The sequence below is a fragment of the Phyllopteryx taeniolatus genome, chromosome 14, assembly GCF_024500385.1.
Source record: "Phyllopteryx taeniolatus isolate TA_2022b chromosome 14, UOR_Ptae_1.2, whole genome shotgun sequence".
In the NCBI taxonomy this organism is placed as follows: domain Eukaryota; kingdom Metazoa; phylum Chordata; class Actinopteri; order Syngnathiformes; family Syngnathidae; genus Phyllopteryx; species Phyllopteryx taeniolatus.
The window spans coordinates 20,652,297-20,670,501 of NC_084515.1; the positions used below are offsets into that span (position 1 = coordinate 20,652,297).

Here is an 18,205-nt window from a genome sequence, read left to right on the forward strand (position 1 = left end):
CAATAGTGACCACCAGTGGCTAGAGTCAAGCACAACGGCTAAAATTGATTAAAAGTAAAAAAAAATATTTATTGGAGGAACATGCTAGTCACACAGACTCTCAAGAGTCAATGTGCTTATTAACATTACAATACTTTACACATTGTACAAGAAGTCATTCACACACACACAAACAAACGTTTTATGCACACATATAGACAAAAATTAGTAACTCACAAAAGAGGATGACTTTTTTTTTGTTTGTCTTCAGTGGCCAGGTCGGAAAGGAAACGGTATCCCTGTCACGAAGGGCTGGGCCGGGTACTGGGGGTGGGAGGCGGGATGGGGCGAGGGATGGGAGGCCAGCGGCGTGTGCGGGGCGTGCGCCGCATGTATAGGGTGCGCGGCCATTGGCGCGTGGGATGCGTGCGGACTGAAGGCCAGAGGGGGCGTGTGGATGTTGTTGTAGTACATCACTGGACCTGACAACACCAGCTGGAGCAAACTGCCGCACAAATTCACAATAGAGTGAACAGCGTTAGAAGAGAAATGCTCATCTGTATTGGAAAGTATGTTATCATTGCAGATATTATGAATGTGTTCAAGTTGTGGCGGTAGAGTACTGAAGACCCCTGCTTACTTGCAGTTTGGCACCAATTTATTTTCTCTCCTCCTTTTTGTTTTTTTCTTTGTTTGGGGGGGGAACCAACCCCGAAAAGGCCTCACCGCTTATTCAAGAATTGTTTGGGGTTTAAAAAAAACAAAAACATTTTCAATGCAATTATAATGGCTGTCAATTATCTGCGGATTTTCCCTACTCGCGGTCCGACCCGGTCCCTCTCCCCCACAAATAGCGTGGGCCCACTGTATCCACTGTATTAGTGTTACAAATTGCTGTTTAGGTTTAGTTGAAGTTCTTTCTTTGTGATAGAAAAGACATCCATCCATCCATTTTCCATATCTCACATGATTCATCATACATTTTGATTATCTCTTAAGGGTATAATTCATTGGAAATACAAACAAATCCAAGGAGCATCCAATTATGCTCAGTGTACGTAAGGTGTACAATATTTTGTCCTCCACATCAATGTCCATTGATGATGAGATGAAAGTGTAGAAAATGAGACATGATACAGTGCTTGTCAAACAAATAGATGAAATTGCAGCAGAAAGTACGTATTCAGCGCAGATGTTTTCTTACTTGTTGTGTGGGAGGCGTGAACAGATGGCTCTCAGGTCCTCTGTGAGAACAAGACCACAGCACATCATAAACACGTGGAAAGTTTGCACAATACAGCAAATGTTCATTTGATTCTTAAGAACAAAGCTGCAAGCTGGGGAAAAGTGCGGGAGAAGACGTAACCTTCATCGGACTTCCTTTAAAATGACGAGCAAGCAAATCTAGTTTTTTTTTTTTTTTTTTTAAACTTTCTTTTCCCACTCTTCAGTTTCTCTGATGATGGACACGCACCTCTGGAGCAGAGCAAGGCTCCATTGGCCATGGCAACCTGCAGGGCCTGAGCCAGCCTGTCCAGAGCCAGCTGCGTCAGCACATGTACGTCTGCGGTTGACGTGCGAGTGTGCTTGTCGGCCTGGTCCAGTTGCCGGGAAACGTCAGAGGTCAGCGAGGCCACCGAGTCCATCTGGAGGAGCGCCATGCGACCGAAAATGCCTTTCTCGTTGAGGATGTTCGGTAGGAGCATGAAGACCTATAAGTGAGCATGTTTTTAAGTCCAGGTTAAAAACTCTTCTTTTTTCCATGCTTTTTAGAGCATTTCCACTTTTAAATATTTCTTGCACTGTACGCTGTTTTAATTGTATTTTTATTTTTTTTCCTCCCCCTCCTTGTTTTAAATGTTTATAAGCAGTTTTTTAAATGCTTTTAATCATGTGAAGCACATTGAGTTACCTTGTGTATGAAATGCGCTATATAAATAAATTTGCTTTGCTTTATATTAAATTATTTTATTTTTTTAAATGGACGATGACGCGCATGTCAAAGCTGGGTTATGTTTAGTTTTAAAAAAAAATGCTTGTAGGTAAGTACACATAATTAATCAAAACACTGTTCAGCTAACTCGAGTGTATTTACAATTATTAAAAATGTTACACAGTCCCTTTTCAAAAAGAAAAGAATTTGAAGACACTGACCTGCAGGACACTCAAATGGAGTGCCGAGAAGAGACCCGCCACTTCCTGCTCACTCTCTGAGCTACCGTGTGCGGACGCCTGCTTCTTGTCCCTCTTGTCGCCCAGCGGGGCTTTGACGCACCAGCGCACCAACCCCCCTAGAGGTGTGACATCGAGTGAGCTGATTGGCTGGCTGCCAGAAAGCGCCGTGTTTAGGAAGGTGACCAGGACGAGGCGAGGTTCATCTTCGATCCACGACACAATCATGTGGAGGAGTTCTAGAGGAGGGATTAGTTCCTCTGAGGGAAGCAAAACAAAAAACAAAAAAACACTTTGTTATCTCGGCTTGACATTCCTCCATCCATCCCTTTTCTTCTGCTTAGCCCGGGTCGGTTTTGCGGGGGCAGCATCTTAAGCAGAGAAGCCCGGACTTTCCTCTCCCCAGCCACTTTGTCCAACTCTCCTGGGCCAGCCGAGAGACGGACGTCTCTCCAGCGTGTCCTGGGTCGTCCCCGGGGTCTCCTCCCAGTGGGATGTGCCCGAAACACCTCACCGGGGAGGCATCCTAACCAGATGCCCGAGCCACCTCATCTGGCTCCTCAAGATGCGGAGGAGGAGCGGCTCGACCCTGAGCCCCTCCCGGACAGCCGAGCTTCTCACGCTCTCTCTAAGGGAGAGCCCGGACACCCTGCAAACTCATTCGGTCGCTTGTATCCACCATCTTGCTCTTTCAGTCAGGACCCACAGCTCGTGACCATAAGTGAGGGTAAGAACGTAGAATCCTTCTTCACCACAACAGACCGATGCGGACGCCGCACCGATCCGCCTGTCCATCTCCCGCTCCGTTCTTCCCCCACTCGTGAACAAGACCCCGAGAAACTTTCGCCAGGATCTCCTTTCTCCTCGACCCGGAGAGGCCACTCCACCCTTTTCCGACTGAAGACCATGGCCTCAGTAAATAAACTATTTCAATTGAGCGTCACTACAATGCATGGATTTGTATAAAAACAGTTATTAAAAAGTAAATGTATCTTAACGAATATTAATCTTGATCTAATAAGTTTTCCCTACTGAAATTCATGCCAATTTGTTGCAGATAATAAAAGGGATCCCATAAATGCCTTACGCTAATAGGTGCCAGGTACCCGCTAGAGTTTTTTTGCAGAAAATAATTGCCCCCGGGCACAATAATAGGAAATTCTGTATTTTTGCGACATCTTAAGCATCTTCCAAAACAAACACCTGAGGAGAAGTCGTAGAGGGTGGTAACAGCAGTGATGAACTGGCAGCAGAAGCGTGGACTGGCACTGTGGATATTCTGTAAGGTGGGCACCGAACCTGGCATCATGCTGCAGTAGTCATCCACCAGCACCTGTGCCAGGCGCACGCAGTATGCCCGGTGGGTCCTCTGGCAGACAAACACAATCATTGACAATGACATTCAGTAAGAAATGCAGCGCAACCAAACAAAATCATGTTACAATTCATTGGATTTTTTGGGATTTCAACTATTTTATTTACTCTCAAAAATACAAAACTGTTTATGATGTGATGTACCATAGAAGAACATAATCTAAAGAGATTTAAGCTCTATTTTCAGACATATGTAACCCAAGTGAACTTAAAATGCCCTTGTTAATATTGTTCCCTATTTTCTGACATGTTATGGACCAAGCCAGTAACTGAATTGTAACCAATTTAAGGAAAAAAAATAAGTTTAATGTATTACGAAAATAATCGTTATTTGCAGTTATTTACAACCCCCATCTCCATGTGGCCACAAAACCAAAAGCTGGCAAGATGACCATCAACACCCTGGTTCGAGGGGGCTGGCACCGGGAACAAATGGCATGCTTTCGAAAGGGACGAATGATTGTTTTGTTTTCCTGTTTGCAAGAAGCTACAATTTAGAGTCCTCTGACCTGCATCAGGGTTTACACATTTGTCACCTGCAAAATCACTGAACGAGATCCAGATGAATGCAAACGAATGCAAATAAAGGCCCCAGGAGTCGAGCCATGAGACGTGAATACCCACCTCCAACGATATTACTGTTTTGCAGTCAACTTTAATGCAAAATATATTATATGATTCATCGGTGGGGAGACACAAAATAAGAATAATAATAATCGACAGAATAACAGATTCTACAAATATTTAGAACATGGAAGTACTCATCAGGAATGGCAAAACTCGGTCAGTGTTGTAAAATGCTCACCTGCAGCCAGGTGGCAGCACACTCTAAGATGGGAGCTCTGCCTACAGCAACTGCCATAGAAACCAGTTTGCCCAGCAGTGCCATGCGGCTGTCATCTGCCTGGTTCCCTTGGAGGCTGAAGAGGGCAGAGAACATAAGCTGACGAACGCTATCCCGGCTCTGCTCCTGGAAACAGCTGCACATGATTTCCAGAAGCTGAAGCTCCTGAAGCGCACTCATTCTCTAAGAGAGCGAGAGAGAAACAAACAAACAAAGGAAAAACCCTGTATTAGCCATCTGTGATTATGTATATTGTATTGTTGACGCTTCACGCCTTACTTACCCTGGTGAGTGCGTTTCTGTCCTTAGGTGCATGCAGAATGAATTCCTCAACCAGCTCCAAGGTTTTCGTGTCCACCTGAGGAGGCTGCCTCCCCGATTGCACCAGGTTACTGATGTAGATGTCCAGGTGGTACAGCAGCTCCTTGGCGGCGCTCAGCACATCACGAGGCAACAAGGACTGCCGGATGTCCCCCATCGCTACCTGATGGACCCCCAAATTCAATTGCACAAACATTATGGACTACACACTTTTAGTAGAATTGACTTGTATGGTTTGTGTTTACGGCATTTACATTGAGTGGCATGGAGATATTTGAAAATGATCATGATCAACATGTACTTATGGAATTAGAGCACATGCTTATCTATTGCGGTTGACATTTCAAGCCAAATATGAGTGTCTTCTTTATCATGTATGATGTTGACGATTAACAGTAACCTTACATATTCCAGCACTCACACTGACTTGGAGAGCGTATTCTTCCAATTATGAACTAACTCCAGATGTTTCCGTTTTAGAAGGAAAGTTTGTGTATTATTAACACTTTCGAAGCGAGCCCCTGAGAGTCGGTCATCCTGCTTCAGCTAATGTTAGCAAGTTAAGCTAACGTCACCGTTTCACGTGACACAGAAACAACGTGGGCACAAGTAACTGAAATAGCAGTAAAACGTATACCAAGTGCGTTGAAATGAGCTCTTACCTCGGGTGGGACTCGGAAAATTAGTGAAATAAACAAATGATGTTGAGACAAGTGAACGGCCGCTGAACGGCGCCGGGGGCAACTTCCGGGTAGTACGGAAGCGTCAGTGGGTCGAAAGTGTTGACTTCGCCTGCCCGCCCTTGGCGGTGCCGTCTAACATTGGGAGGAAATGAGACGGTTGTCTAGTAACGCATTAACAACATGAAGTCTAATCATCCATTTGTCTAAAACTCGTAATGGTAATATAATTAGAATAACAATAATAATAACAACCACAATATTTTCGAATAATGGGAGATATTCAAGTGTTTTGCTTACTTTTTAGTAGCGTGAAAGAACCCCCCGGCACCCAACCGAAAATGTTATCCCCAGTACACAAATCCGTTTGCCCCCATCCTCTAATCCACTCTTCTCGCCACCGGGGCGCGCGTGATGTCAAAGAGGAACCCGTGCACGCTGTTGTGCGCGTCCCCGCCACCACTTCACATCCACTGAGCGCAGCTGTGCCAAGCAGCCCGCAAAATGACCATCAACACCCTGGCTCGAGGGGGCTGGCACCGGCAACAAATGGCATGCTTTCGAAAGGTACGAATGATTGATTTGTTTTACAACTTAAGAGTCCTCTGACCTGCATCGGGGCTTAACACATTTGTCACCTGCAAAATCAGTGCACGAGATCCAGATGCATGCGAACTCAGTCTCATAGAGACACGACATAAGCACACAATGTAAGAGGTTTGAGTTAGGAGTGTGAACTTGTTAAGTGCAACTTGCGATCTTAAATAATAATTGAAGCGACAGTAGGCCTACCTATAGATCAGTTTGGGATGAAAGTGTTGTTTATAATTTGACAGAGACCGTATGTTCATTCAAATCTTTAGATTATATATTTTATCAAAGAAGTTGAAAAATATAATGCAATGTTATTTGAAACCAAATTTAATGGGAAAAAAGAAGAAAACAAAAAGGTTGCCATGTCAGAAACTAGAAAGGACGTTTCATGCAAAACACCCAAAATGACATTGGTTTGACAGTCATTTGTTTTTGCAGCAAGAGGAAACCAGTCAATTTTACTTGTATAAGCTATGCACCGCACGTTATGTTTTAAACTTTAAGACTACAAAGCTATACAGTGAAATTATTCATTCAAAGGGCTGCATCGTGTGAGTATAAGTGAAGATAGAAAGGAAGCTTTCGCTCGGAGGGAGTGTTTGAATTTGATGATTTAAGCTCAGTGAGGTCTGAGGAGGTCACCAGATGGCATACAGTAAAGTAATGCTTAATGGATGGCCGTCGTTCGGCAGACAGGATGAATTCGCCTGTTATGAACGGAACCGACAGTCGTAAAGATTCAGCCGTCATCTCTGATGTGTGCTGCCAGTAATTCCGCTGCAGAAATGAAGCATGATTGATAGCAGTCGCTAGAAAGGAGTACATCTCTACTGTACGTGTTACAATATCGTCATCGGGACCTTGTCAAGTTGGATCATGGGGACACGGAACCATGTCCCTGCTCTTCTCAAAAGTCAGCTTGGGGATATTTTCCTTCTTCTGCACTTCGTGTCAAGATGTGATGGTTGCAGCACTGGATTTAGGGGTGAGGACACGACACGATGATAGTGCACTCGACTGATCCTGGCTGACTCCAAAGCGATCAGAACAAGTCATAAAGGGACGGAACATTCCGCCTTTGCATCCCTTGTTTATTGTGTACATGGTGTGTTTAACTTCCACTTCTTTGAATTTACTTCTTTGGAACATGTACATTGGTCCCCCATAATTAAAATGCTTTACACTAAAATATTGTTTGATTAGTTTCTAGGGAAAAAATGGAAAATTACACCAGTTTACCACATTTGAATCATGTGCAACTGACAATGAAGTACTTGTTTTCAGTGTACAGTATGTATATAGTAGAATATGTGTGCGCCTCAACTTCCAGATGGAGAAAGTGATTGTGGCCATGCAGGACCCGGACATGGGCGTGAAGATGAGAAACCAGAGGCTCCTTATAACGGTCATCCCACACGCCATGACAGGTGTGAGCGTGCTAACAAATGCGCGCTGCGGCGACTTTGTTCCAGTGCTCGTGCAGAACGCAGCGGTGAATTTTGGAGAATATTGTGTGCGTGCTTTACAAAGAGCTTTTCTCTCTGTCCTGTGACTCCGCAGGCCGCGACATCATCGAGTGGCTCGTTCACAAATACAACATATGCGAAGAGGGTGAGGACTCCGAGGAGCTCGTTAGATAAGCAGTACAGTCAACCTCTGCATTTTCACAGTTCAGCATTTGCCAATTTGCCTACTCGCAGATTTTTTGAGGGCAACCTAGACTCTGTTTTTTTTGCTATTAAAAACAAACAAAAAGCTCACCTATTTGCTGTTTTTGAACTAATACAAAATATTGCTTCGGTGCCATCTTGGTGTCAAACAACTACTGCATATTGAACTGAGGTTAGGAGCTGCGTTCAGTCAGGAATTACAGTAGTCTTGTCTAATAGGCAGTCGTCTTTGTAGACATATTCAAACATTTTTGGGTGGGTGTCAATGACTTTTCCCAACCTCCCAAAAAATAGCAAGGATTGACTGAATTGTATTGTCCGTGCGTCGTGCGTGTTGTCTGGAAATGGTGCTCATGGTCTCCAGCTGAGTGGGAGCGCTCGCATTTGTGTGTAGGGGGCTTGCCGTTTCCGGTAAACGGGAATGCCAACCCCAGAGGACACGAGATCGATTAGCTCACCTGGCGACACCACTTGATCAAGATTCCCTGTGGAGATTTGCATTCCCCGGAGACTTCATGGTTCCTGAACTCAATTAGAGGCTGGAGGGGACTTAGTAAATGATTGTTATTTTTAGTAGTACCAGTACTAGTAAGAATGTAAGTAAAAATAGCACAGGAGTCAGCAAATGCTTCACTTGGTCCAACTCTGCCGGGAGGGATCCCGAGGCGTTTCCAGGCCAACCGGGAGACGAAGTCCCTCCGGTCGTCCCCGGGGCCTCCCCCCGGTGGGACGTGCCCGGAACACTTCACCATCCTAACCAGATGCCCGAGTCGCCTCATCTAGCTCCTCTCAATGTTCTCGGGACATGTGACATTAGCAGTTTGTACAGCCTGCCTCTATAAATAGTGCTCAGTTTTTTGTTGAAAATGTCACAGAGTTATTCTTTCAGATGTTGTTGCGCGTGTATGATGCAGATAGTCCAAGTTGAGCCAATGGATTTGCGACAAGTGACGCTGTCTGTGACTCCTCCAGAGGCTCTGCACCTTGGAGTCATGCTGGTGGGCTTCAGCTATATTTACCCTCTCAAGGAGCCCCGGTTGCTTGTGCTGCGTCCCGATGACTCGCCCTACCGCTTCCAGGTATTTTTTTCATCGAACTCTCCACACTTTGCTCATCCAAAACCAGGATTCCATCGGATGAATCTCAAATCCGGACGCACTTAATCAGGACTTGAAAAACGTGTCTTCTTCAGACCCCTTACTTCTGGACCAGTACTCGGTGGCCTGCCTCTGAGCTGGACTATGGTAAGTGAACACTGAAATCAGAATGAAGTGGGTGAAGGCACGCGCAGAGCTACGTGATGGCCAGGGCCGATAGCCCTAATTTGATATTTAATGAATTGCAAAGGAAAAAAAACGAGTGTTGAAGTCTCAAAAGATTTCTTGATATCTTACATGATGTGATGATGACAATTCAACAACAGGTTTTGCTTTGACAGTGGCCTATTTTCCACATTTTTCTTTGATGAACTCCAAATTTGACATTTTCAACTGAGGAGGTTCCCCTTTATTGAACTAGCAGGTTAACAATATTTGATCACGCGGTATTAAGCTGCGATGATGTAACGAACAACTTTTATCAGGTGCCTTTTGCACAATTTGAATCATCTAATATATCATTATTTGTTTTTTTTTTCATTTCTGCCATCAGCAATCTACTTGGCTAAAAAGAACATAAGAAAACAAGGACAGTTGATGGAATATGAAAAGGTAAAACGTAAACAGTGTGTGTGATTATATAATTAAAAGAATAGTGTGAATTATGAACTTCAGAGATTTAGCATTTCCTTCGGCCTTTTAAGGAGCGCTACAGTCTGTTGCACAAGAGGATCAACCACACCTGGGACTTTGTGGTGATGCAAGCCAGAGAGCAACTCAGGTACACGCACAATATACTGATACAGTGACACACACGCACGCACACAGACACACGCAAAACCTCATAGTGTATTTGTTGTTTAGGGCATCCAAACAGAGGCGGAAGGCTGACCGGATTGTTCTGGAATGTCAGGAGCAGGCTTACTGGCTCGTCAACAGACCCCCGGTATGTTGTCTCTCGTTAAGTGGACAGTGGGCCACCGCTATTCGCGGGGGATGGGGACCGGGCCGGACCCCGGATAATTGATGCCCATTATAATTGCATTGGGGGAAAAAAAAAACTTTTTTTTTTTTTTTTTAACCCCCAAAAGAATCAGAAACGGGGATAATCTGCCAATAAATGTTTAGTAAAAAAAATGAAAAGAAGTTAAAAAAAATTGAAACAAAAATAGGAAAACAAAAAAGAAAATGGGTGTATGCACCCTTCACCAGAAGCATTCGTACTATTAGGAAGAAAACTGAAGTATAGTACAGTACAGTATTTAAATCATTTCTTTCTGTTAATATCAACACAATTTATAAAGCAACTCTTAACCAAGGAGGTGAAGGGAAGCTATAGTGGATAGAAAAAATCTACACACCCCAGTTCAAATGGCAGGTTTTTCTTGTGTATACCAAATGAGACCAAAATAAATCATGAAACATTTTTTTCTCCTCTACACACCAACCTGTACACCTCAATTGAAAAAAAAATGAAAGAGGAAGTTAAAATAAAAAACTGAGATAGTGTGGTTGCACAAGTGCACACACCCTAAATGGGGCTGTGGCTGTGTTCAAAATCATGTTAAATTGGAGTCAGCACGCTCCAAACACCATTTATAGGGCCTCTGATTAAACCCACATAAATTAAGGTGATGTACAAATTCTCCCAAGGACTCAAATAAATGCCCCTCAAATATCAAAAAAACTTTGGATGGAAATGATGACACAGAGGGTCATTTTTATTTTTTAAACATGTGAATTAAGGAGAACAAAATGAGCTGCTGCAAAAAGGGCACTTTTTACATCCAGGGCAAAAGGGCAGTTGCTTGGGCACCACTTTGGCGTCTATGTGTGCATGTGCCTGATGTTATAACTATGTGGTTATGGTATTCAATCCTATTCTATGATTTACCATTTTATATATATATATATATATATATATATATATATATATATATGTGTGTATATATATATATGTATATATGTGTGTATGTATATATAAATATATATATATAAAATGGTAAATCATAGAATAATATATATATATATACATATATATATATATAAAATGGTAAATCATAGAATTATATATATATATATATATATATATATATATATATATATATATATATATAGGACCTTACATTGTCCATGTACTGATATAGCACATCTGTAATTGGATCTTTGTCCTCAAATTTCCTCCCCAGTTCGCTTACATATTAATGTAAGCCACACAATATACAGGAACTATTGCTATTTTGTAGTCACACAAGTGCAATATTACCATGACCGTGCAGCACTGCCATTGTTGGTCCCGGAATAATCCCGCATTTTAATGAGCGCCACTCTCCACACGCATCGCTCAGTACGCCTACACAGTCAAGTGTAAAATCCTGCCTTTGCAATGATTATAAGATAAATAATGAAACTATTGATCATAGTTACTCAACTATTATCATTACAATACCTTTATTAACTGTACAGGCAATATTTTAAGTAATATTTTAACATTCCTAACTGCCTTACAAGTCTAAAACAAAGTTAACCACCGTACAGTTGATTAAAACAAAAAATAATAAATTGTGTAATCAGGCCCCAGTTTGATAAAAGAGGACGATAACTGCTTGTGAGGTGAGTCACTTCACAAACAGGCTAAACCCAACTTTGTTCGATTTCTGTTCTTCTTCTACTACTATTGTTGACTTCTTGCTGCTTAAGCCATTTTGTACAAAGCAGCCAGGACAGAGACGTACAGTATGAGGTCCATGATTCCGGCGCACACTTTGTACAGTACGTCTGCCATCACAAATAGCAATGTGGAAAAAGCGAAAGAAAAAGCCATATATACCGGAGTCACGTTTTTTTTTTTTTTTTTTTTTTTTTTTTTTATTCTGAGCACAAGTCTTCTGAGATTTGCTGAAGTTTTGCACAACCTGTTAGAACACTGACGTTTGGTGGGATTTTTGACACATTTCTCCAGATATTTTGGATGAATTGACTTTTATAAAACTTCAGTGGTATTGATACAGGTCTCACGTTGAAACGAAATAGACGTGCATGGGTACCACTGAACATTTTACCTTGTTTTTGCAATTCTCTTAACGCTACATTGTAACCCGCTGCCTACCTTATATAAAAAGTCGGTGGACGCTGTAATGTTCAGCTTCAATGCCTTCTGCTTCATGCATGAAATATTCAACCCATCTGGTAAAAGCTTCAGCTGAGAGCTGTGGAGGAACACACAGGAAAATCAGAGAGCGAGGGGGGGTGGGGGGTGGCTGGGAAATAATGCATTATGACCTTATCCAATATATCAGACGTCATATTCTGCTCTATCATCTTATTTAGAGGAATTAAAAGGGGGAAACGCAGCGTGAGGTGGCATTAGGAGGGCTTGCGAAGGGAAGGGGTGATGGCGACTTCCTGTCATCTAGAAAAGAGAGGGAAGCTGAGGAGGAGTGTTTGGAGGAGGCACTCCATCTTGTCTTGCCTTTATGAATTAAACACGAGGACACGGGCAAAATGAAAGGGAAACTCGGGAATAAGAATTCTGAGCCGGTGGCGTGGAAAAAGCTCAGAGCGGCCTAAGTGCTCCCTCGCACGCGGCTTCTCGTGACACACACGCGCTATTAAATGTGCTTTCTTTCAGCCCGGGGTGCTTAATGTGCTCGACGTGGGTCTGGAAAGGCTGAGTAACTGCAATTTACGAGTCACACTGGTCAGTGAAGGCATCACAGAATATTTCCTTGCATATTGTTTTATATTTGTCAAATGTAACTATCAATGCTGTTTTGCTTTGCCTCTTTTTTGCTCCGGGCATTGTTTCAAAGTAAGTTCCCAAATGAACTGCACTCAAACTAATGACAGTTACGTAAGCTTTCTACTCGAAATCTTAAATACATTTGAGAATTTAAGGTTTTGAACTGCATTTAAATTGAAGTATCGGCTTAAAATTGCTATTTTTGGAAACAAGGATATAAAGTACGATATATGTGTTGGGGAGTAAGTAATTACGTAATTTAACGAGTTTCCATGATTACAATTTTTTTCGTTACACTTGAAAAATAGTCACATAAACTCACTTTCTCCTTCTAAAGCAGACAGACACTCGTGGTTGGCTTTCGATGGTCATGTGCCATTCTGCTGTAGTCTCAAACATGGCAAATTTTTCCAAATACGACCTTTAAGGGCCAGATGAAGATTTTGAAAACGTTGACTCATAGTTCCACTTTTGATCCCAAAAGAACAATGACTTGAACAATTTTATCTTCATAATTTGGTACATTTTATGGAACATTCACTTATATTATTCACGATATTGTCTAAACTGTGCACATTTGTCATTAGGTCAACATTGTATGCTAAGATGGTTTTCCACATGCTGCGCATATAATGCAACAATCACATTTGATTGTATTTACATTTTATTGTGGGTTTTTTTTTAAATTAGTTTATTATTTGTATAAGGAGCATGTGGTTAATTCCCAAATTATGATCCATGGTTTGAATCCACTTTTTTTCAGGAAACATCAAAGGGTCCTGTTGATGCATTCATTCAAAATGAAGTCATCAAAGTGTAATCAAATGTAATTAGTTACATTACTTTGAGAAAATAATCCAAAATTACAGTACTATTACATTTTCATAAGGGTAACGTAATTGTAACCAACTACATTTCTAAAGTCATCTTCCCAACATTATATATCTTTACAAAGTAATAAACATAAATCATTTCAATGAAATACAATAAAATGCATTACACAATACGTACATTTTTTTGCATTGATGTTTTTCGCACTGTGCCTTCTATTTTGTCTTAAACAGATCTAGAATAGTGACTACTACAAAAGAGAGGTAAACAGCATTTCCACAGTCTGTGTAAGTGTGTTAAGTAAGCATTATTCTTGTTGATGCGGTTCATGTGTGTGTTTGACAGATTGAAACTTGGAGAAGGGCTCTGGGAAGAAACCGTGTCAAGTCATCCATCTGCCTGGAAGGGTGCGTATTGATCCAACACACATCATCGTATCGGTAATAATTGCAAAATAGTGACACGTGGAGCGAGCCACGTCCAAACACAAACGTACTCGAATGGACGTCAGGCCTCCCGAACAGAACTTTGCTCCTTCAGCACACATACACAAATACACACGACGCTTAATGCTCTCACAAGAAGAGCCATTAATGGATGCTTCCTGGGGCGAGTTGGAATTAGTGGCCATTAACTCCTGTGATCTGACGCACTAATACAGTAATACTGTGTGTGTGTGTGTGTGTGTGTGTGTGTGTGCCTGAGCAGTTTTTTGAAATTCAGTGAGCAGTACCAGAACCACGATCCCATTATGCAGGGTTGTCTTCCCAGTAATCCCTGGATCTCTGACGACACTGCGCTTTGGACCATGAATGCAGATACGTGAGAGAATACACACATTTGAACCACGATCTGAACAGTTGACACATTGTTGCTTGGTATAAGATACTGTTGAATGCTAGGTCACTTATTAAAATGTCAGTACCGCAAAAATGATCTAAATTTGAGGTCCATGAAGACCGGAATGGCCTAGTTTTGACCTTTTTTCGCAGCCGGCGCTGCCATTGTTGACATCGGTCGTGCGTAGGTCTTTGGGAATGTCGGCGGGAGCGCCACAACAGAGCTGTGGGGACTGTGGGCGGGAGCTCAAGCCCATTCAATCAGGCCACACATAAAGCCAAGATCGTCAGAACACCCAGTGTGCCAGTGTTTATGCCACCTAGTGCCACCCGTGCCAAAGGTTGCCTCCCCAAAATACATTATCCATCCATTTTCTGAATCGCTTATCCTCACTTGGATCACGGGCGTCTCAGCTAACGTCCCGCGAGAGGGGAAGTACATTAATAAGCAAAGATTGTAGTATATATTATTCATCTTTACCATTTTCCGTATGCATGCTAAATAAAAGCTTACCTTGATAATGAATAATGGATGTTTTGTTTCTGCGAGGAGTGTGCCCACCCCGACGCGCCTCCGAGTGGAACGTTGGGGCTTCAGCTTCATGGCACTTCTCATTGACACCATGGGGAGGCGGGAATTCATGATTTACCTGGAAAAAGAATTTAGTGGTATGAGAATATACTTCTGGTGTAGTTTATTTCGGAACTTTCGTTGCATCCAAGTGGCAAATCGTATTTTGTTGCCTCCTTTCACTCCTGACAATTGTTTTCTCTCTCTCTCACCAGCGGAGAATTTGTGTTTCTGGCAGGCATGTGAAGACATCAGACATGGAGAAAGTTCCAAGATCGTAGAAAAGGTGGATGAAATATACAAGTAAGAACAGACACACTGACAGCCACACAAAACACACTGTGATGCTCACCTTTTTGTACCAATTGTTTTCCTAAATGTGCAACAGAAACTTCTTGGCGCCCGCAGCTGCATGCTGGGTGAATATTGACAGTAAGACCATGACCAAGACCTTAGAGGGCATCCAACGTCCACATCGCTTTGTCATGGATGACGCGCAAATGCACATCTACTTCCTCATGAAGAAGGTCTTTATGGCCTGTCTGATTTCGTCTTATATTATCAGACATTTGTTCAGTATTTTTCAGTGGCGAAATTGAAAGGGAAGAAAAAAAGTATCTAAAAACTATTACAAAAATAATCATTTATAAAAATATATTTTTTTTTTTAAATCATTCCTGTCCTGTAAATATACATGTCAGCCCAAAATGATCCAGACTTTGAATGACTTTTCTTATTCATTCAATAGGCATCTTCCGAGCTAGAAATGATACAACAAAGTGTCTTAATACTTTGGAACTAGTGTTACAGAAATTAATGAAACATTTGCTATTTTAATTGCTTTTTACTTTGGAAAAGTATTCAGATCCCAGATCTTATCTGAGATTGTTTTGAGGAAACAAACAATCTTTTGACCCTGTTAACGTCTGGCAAATTCAAGAGCGTTCAAATAAACGGCAGTATAAAGTTAGAACACTGGACAGAGAGCGAAAGGGTCAGAATAATTTTACAAGTCACATTTTTAGTCAACATGTAAATAAATAATGAAATCAGTTGTTTTTGTTGTTTTAATATATATCTCTAAACACCAGTATGTGTCACAACAGTAGGCCAACAGTCTTTTTGGACTTACTTGTGTCACTTCCAGCTAGGACAAGTCCAGTCATTTAACTAAAAAATTGGACAGGGTATGAATATAATTAATTTGGGATTAACAGTAGCCTTTTTGTGTTAAGACACAAATGACCCTTCTCTTGATTATGTGCTATAAATTCAGCATAACTAAATACCAGTGGACCGAGAATTGAACCCTGAGGGACACCAGTCTGAATCTAAATAATATGTATAGTCAGAAATCTTTACACTTCCAAACTGTGATTTAAAAAAACAAATTTGTGCTGCTATTGCCTAACTGTATGTCCTTGTTGTGTGTGTGTCTGTGTATAGGACTCTTATCCCAGATATCTTAAATCTGACCTTTACAAGAACATGCTGGCCAGGGCTATTATTCCACAGGAAACAAAGAAAAGGTGAAAACTCACATGCATCTCAACATTTTTGCACATCGATTCATACTCTAGTGTCTTAAGTCTGACACTCCACTTCTTCAGCGTGTTCCCCTTTATGAGGAGACAACGGCACTCAAGCCCTTCGCCCGCCAAGGCCGCCACTCAGGAAGACGGGCTCGTTAAAGGGTCTGAGCTGGCAGGAACCAGTTCTGCGGCTGTCTGATGCCAGGCTAAAACAATGAAAACATAACAGGTCCACCTCGGTCTCATTCTTGTCGTTGTGGTCACACCACATTAAACTTTCTCGTTTCTGACTGCAACTTTGTTTTATCCTGCACTCCTCTTTCGGGGGGGAAAACGACAAGAACCGGCACCTCACTTTCCATCCTGATCTGTGGTAACTTTTCGTCTGGGTGTCCTCATTTGTAGCACAATATAGATGCAAATGTTAAATCAAAAAAGTAACATGTGCAGCGCTGAAATAAAACGTAGCGTAGTCCTTCGCCCCTAGGGAAAAAGTTGACGCCCTCCTTAAAAAGGTTTATGATTGCCTACTGCTGCCACAAGATGGCAGCAAAGCACTACTTTTCTATTAGACAGGGCGATGGCCCATCGAAATGAAGCTCATCCCCTTACTTCAATAAGTTCCTTGACACCAATATGCCACAAGATGGCACCAACCAATACCTTGACATTTAACACGGCTTTGGCCTGAGCACAAACAGAGCAGCGAATTGCAGGTTCTTCTGTCAGCCTTGAAAAATGTCCCAACATGCACACACCAGAGTAGCATCAAATATAATACCAGCAAGTTAACAAAAAGCTTCCAGCGCTATTGCAACATCCTGCAGAGTATTTGTTGTCTATATTCTTTCTCAGCCTTAAAATGTTTATTTTGTTCTTATCCAACTCTGGATTCACTGGCAGTGTTCCCCGTAAAAAATAAAAATCAATTGTTACTTGAGCAATAGAGATGTACATTTTGTAATTAGTTTGTCTCGTATGCATTTTTTTTTTGTAAATGATCATGAAGATTGACGCGTTTGTTCATTCCACAAGGAAACTGGTGAGTGCATTCACTGCTACCTTTGCTTGAGCACATTTTGAGTCCCAATAAAACAAATTCAACATTTATTGTGTTGTGCACTGCATTCCTCAATTATGTGATTCAATCTGTAACAATTTTGTGTTGTTAAAGTTACAGCACCCGAACTAATATTTCCATGTTTTTCTTCTTTTTTGTATGTCTCTCTCCCTGCCTCCTGCCCAAATGTTAAGTTTACAGCACGGTGGTGGGTTACTGACAAAGTACTCTGGTTTCTTTTTACATTCCAAAAACATGCATGTTAGACAATTGAAGACACTAAATTGCCCGTTGGGTGTGACTGCGAGCGTGAATGGTGGTTTGTCTGTGTGCCAAGCGATTTGCCGGGGACCAACCCAGGGCGTTACCACGTCTCTCGTCCAAATTTTGCTGGGATGAGCTGCAGCTCGCACAAACACAACAAGCGGGAGGCCTACAGAAAATGGGCGGATGTGGGTAGCTGCAGTTTCTTCAGCATGACGCCGCCGGCCTCCTTCTACTGGCTGTCATCGGTCAAGATAAAACTTATACGCCAAATTCCTACAGCCTTAAATATAGTCGTGGCCTCTACTTTAATACACTTTACCATCAGGACGAAGAGTTAGATAACAGATTGATCAACTGCACGCCCTGTTCATGATGTGTTCAACAGCAGCTCGAAAAAAAAACATGAAAAGGATTGAACTGTTTTAAGGGCTGTGTGTATTTGGAGGGGGGTCGGAAAGTGGGCGCTCTCCTGTTCGACGCCATTTGTGTACCATTTAAACCTAATAGTCTTGTGGAACCTACGCCATAAGAATAAACTGTTGCATCAGTGATATTTCGTACTCAGCCAGCTTTGCAGACCTGATGAGGGGATCAATTTTACTAATGGACTCAAGCAACTGCACGCGCGCACA

The 18,205-nt window shown here is 42.1% G+C and overlaps 2 protein-coding genes across 4 annotated transcripts; one reads left to right on the top strand and one right to left on the bottom strand.

Annotated features, from left to right (window-relative positions):
• Positions 1–48: 48 nt before the first annotated feature.
• On the bottom strand, positions 49–5,799 carry ints15 (integrator complex subunit 15). The gene is made up of 9 exons (XM_061798734.1): positions 5,671–5,799; positions 5,353–5,505; positions 4,653–4,853; positions 4,331–4,552; positions 3,355–3,520; positions 2,134–2,411; positions 1,454–1,691; positions 1,184–1,223; positions 49–484 (listed from the first exon to the last, which is right to left on the bottom strand). Exons 3-9 carry the CDS (start codon positions 4,845–4,847, stop codon positions 247–249), a joined length of 1,377 nt encoding a protein of 458 aa, XP_061654718.1. The 5' UTR covers positions 4,848–4,853; positions 5,353–5,505; positions 5,671–5,799; the 3' UTR covers positions 49–246.
• On the top strand, positions 5,734–17,356 carry rgs11 (regulator of G protein signaling 11). 3 transcript variants are annotated; one of them, XM_061798732.1, is made up of 17 exons: positions 5,734–5,937; positions 7,295–7,391; positions 7,525–7,575; positions 8,607–8,713; positions 8,827–8,878; positions 9,285–9,343; positions 9,436–9,512; positions 9,596–9,677; positions 12,363–12,431; positions 13,544–13,567; positions 13,650–13,711; positions 14,013–14,126; positions 14,697–14,812; positions 14,930–15,017; positions 15,103–15,241; positions 16,161–16,243; positions 16,325–17,356. In XM_061798732.1, exons 1-17 carry the CDS (start codon positions 5,875–5,877, stop codon positions 16,443–16,445), a joined length of 1,404 nt encoding a protein of 467 aa, XP_061654716.1. In that variant the 5' UTR covers positions 5,734–5,874; the 3' UTR covers positions 16,446–17,356. The 3 variants fall into 3 exon arrangements, with proteins under 3 accessions (XP_061654716.1, XP_061654715.1, XP_061654717.1); XM_061798731.1 differs by lacking the exon at positions 5,734–5,937 and adding an exon at positions 5,992–6,949; XM_061798733.1 differs by lacking the exons at positions 5,734–5,937; positions 12,363–12,431; positions 13,544–13,567 and adding an exon at positions 5,993–6,949.
• The last annotated feature ends 849 nt before the right edge of the window (positions 17,357–18,205 follow it).

Bases quoted from the DNA above. Each gene is read 5' to 3' on its own strand.
- ints15 (XM_061798734.1), bottom strand. From the start codon at position 4,847: ATGGGGGACATCCGGCAGTCCTTGTTGCCTCGTGATGTGCTGAGCGCC. The intron at 1,692-2,133 runs GTCAGTGTCTTC...GCTCACTTATAG, and splicing joins TCCATTTGAGTGTCCTGCAG to GTCTTCATGCTCCTACCGAA. The intron at 1,224-1,453 runs GTGCGTGTCCAT...TTGTTCTCACAG, and splicing joins AGCCTTGCTCTGCTCCAGAG to AGGACCTGAGAGCCATCTGT.
- rgs11 (XM_061798731.1), top strand. From the start codon at position 6,857: ATGTCCCTGCTCTTCTCAAAAGTCAGCTTGGGGATATTTTCCTTCTTC. The intron at 8,714-8,826 runs GTATTTTTTTCA...TGTCTTCTTCAG, and splicing joins ACTCGCCCTACCGCTTCCAG to ACCCCTTACTTCTGGACCAG. The intron at 14,813-14,929 runs GTATGAGAATAT...CTCTCTCACCAG, and splicing joins CCTGGAAAAAGAATTTAGTG to CGGAGAATTTGTGTTTCTGG.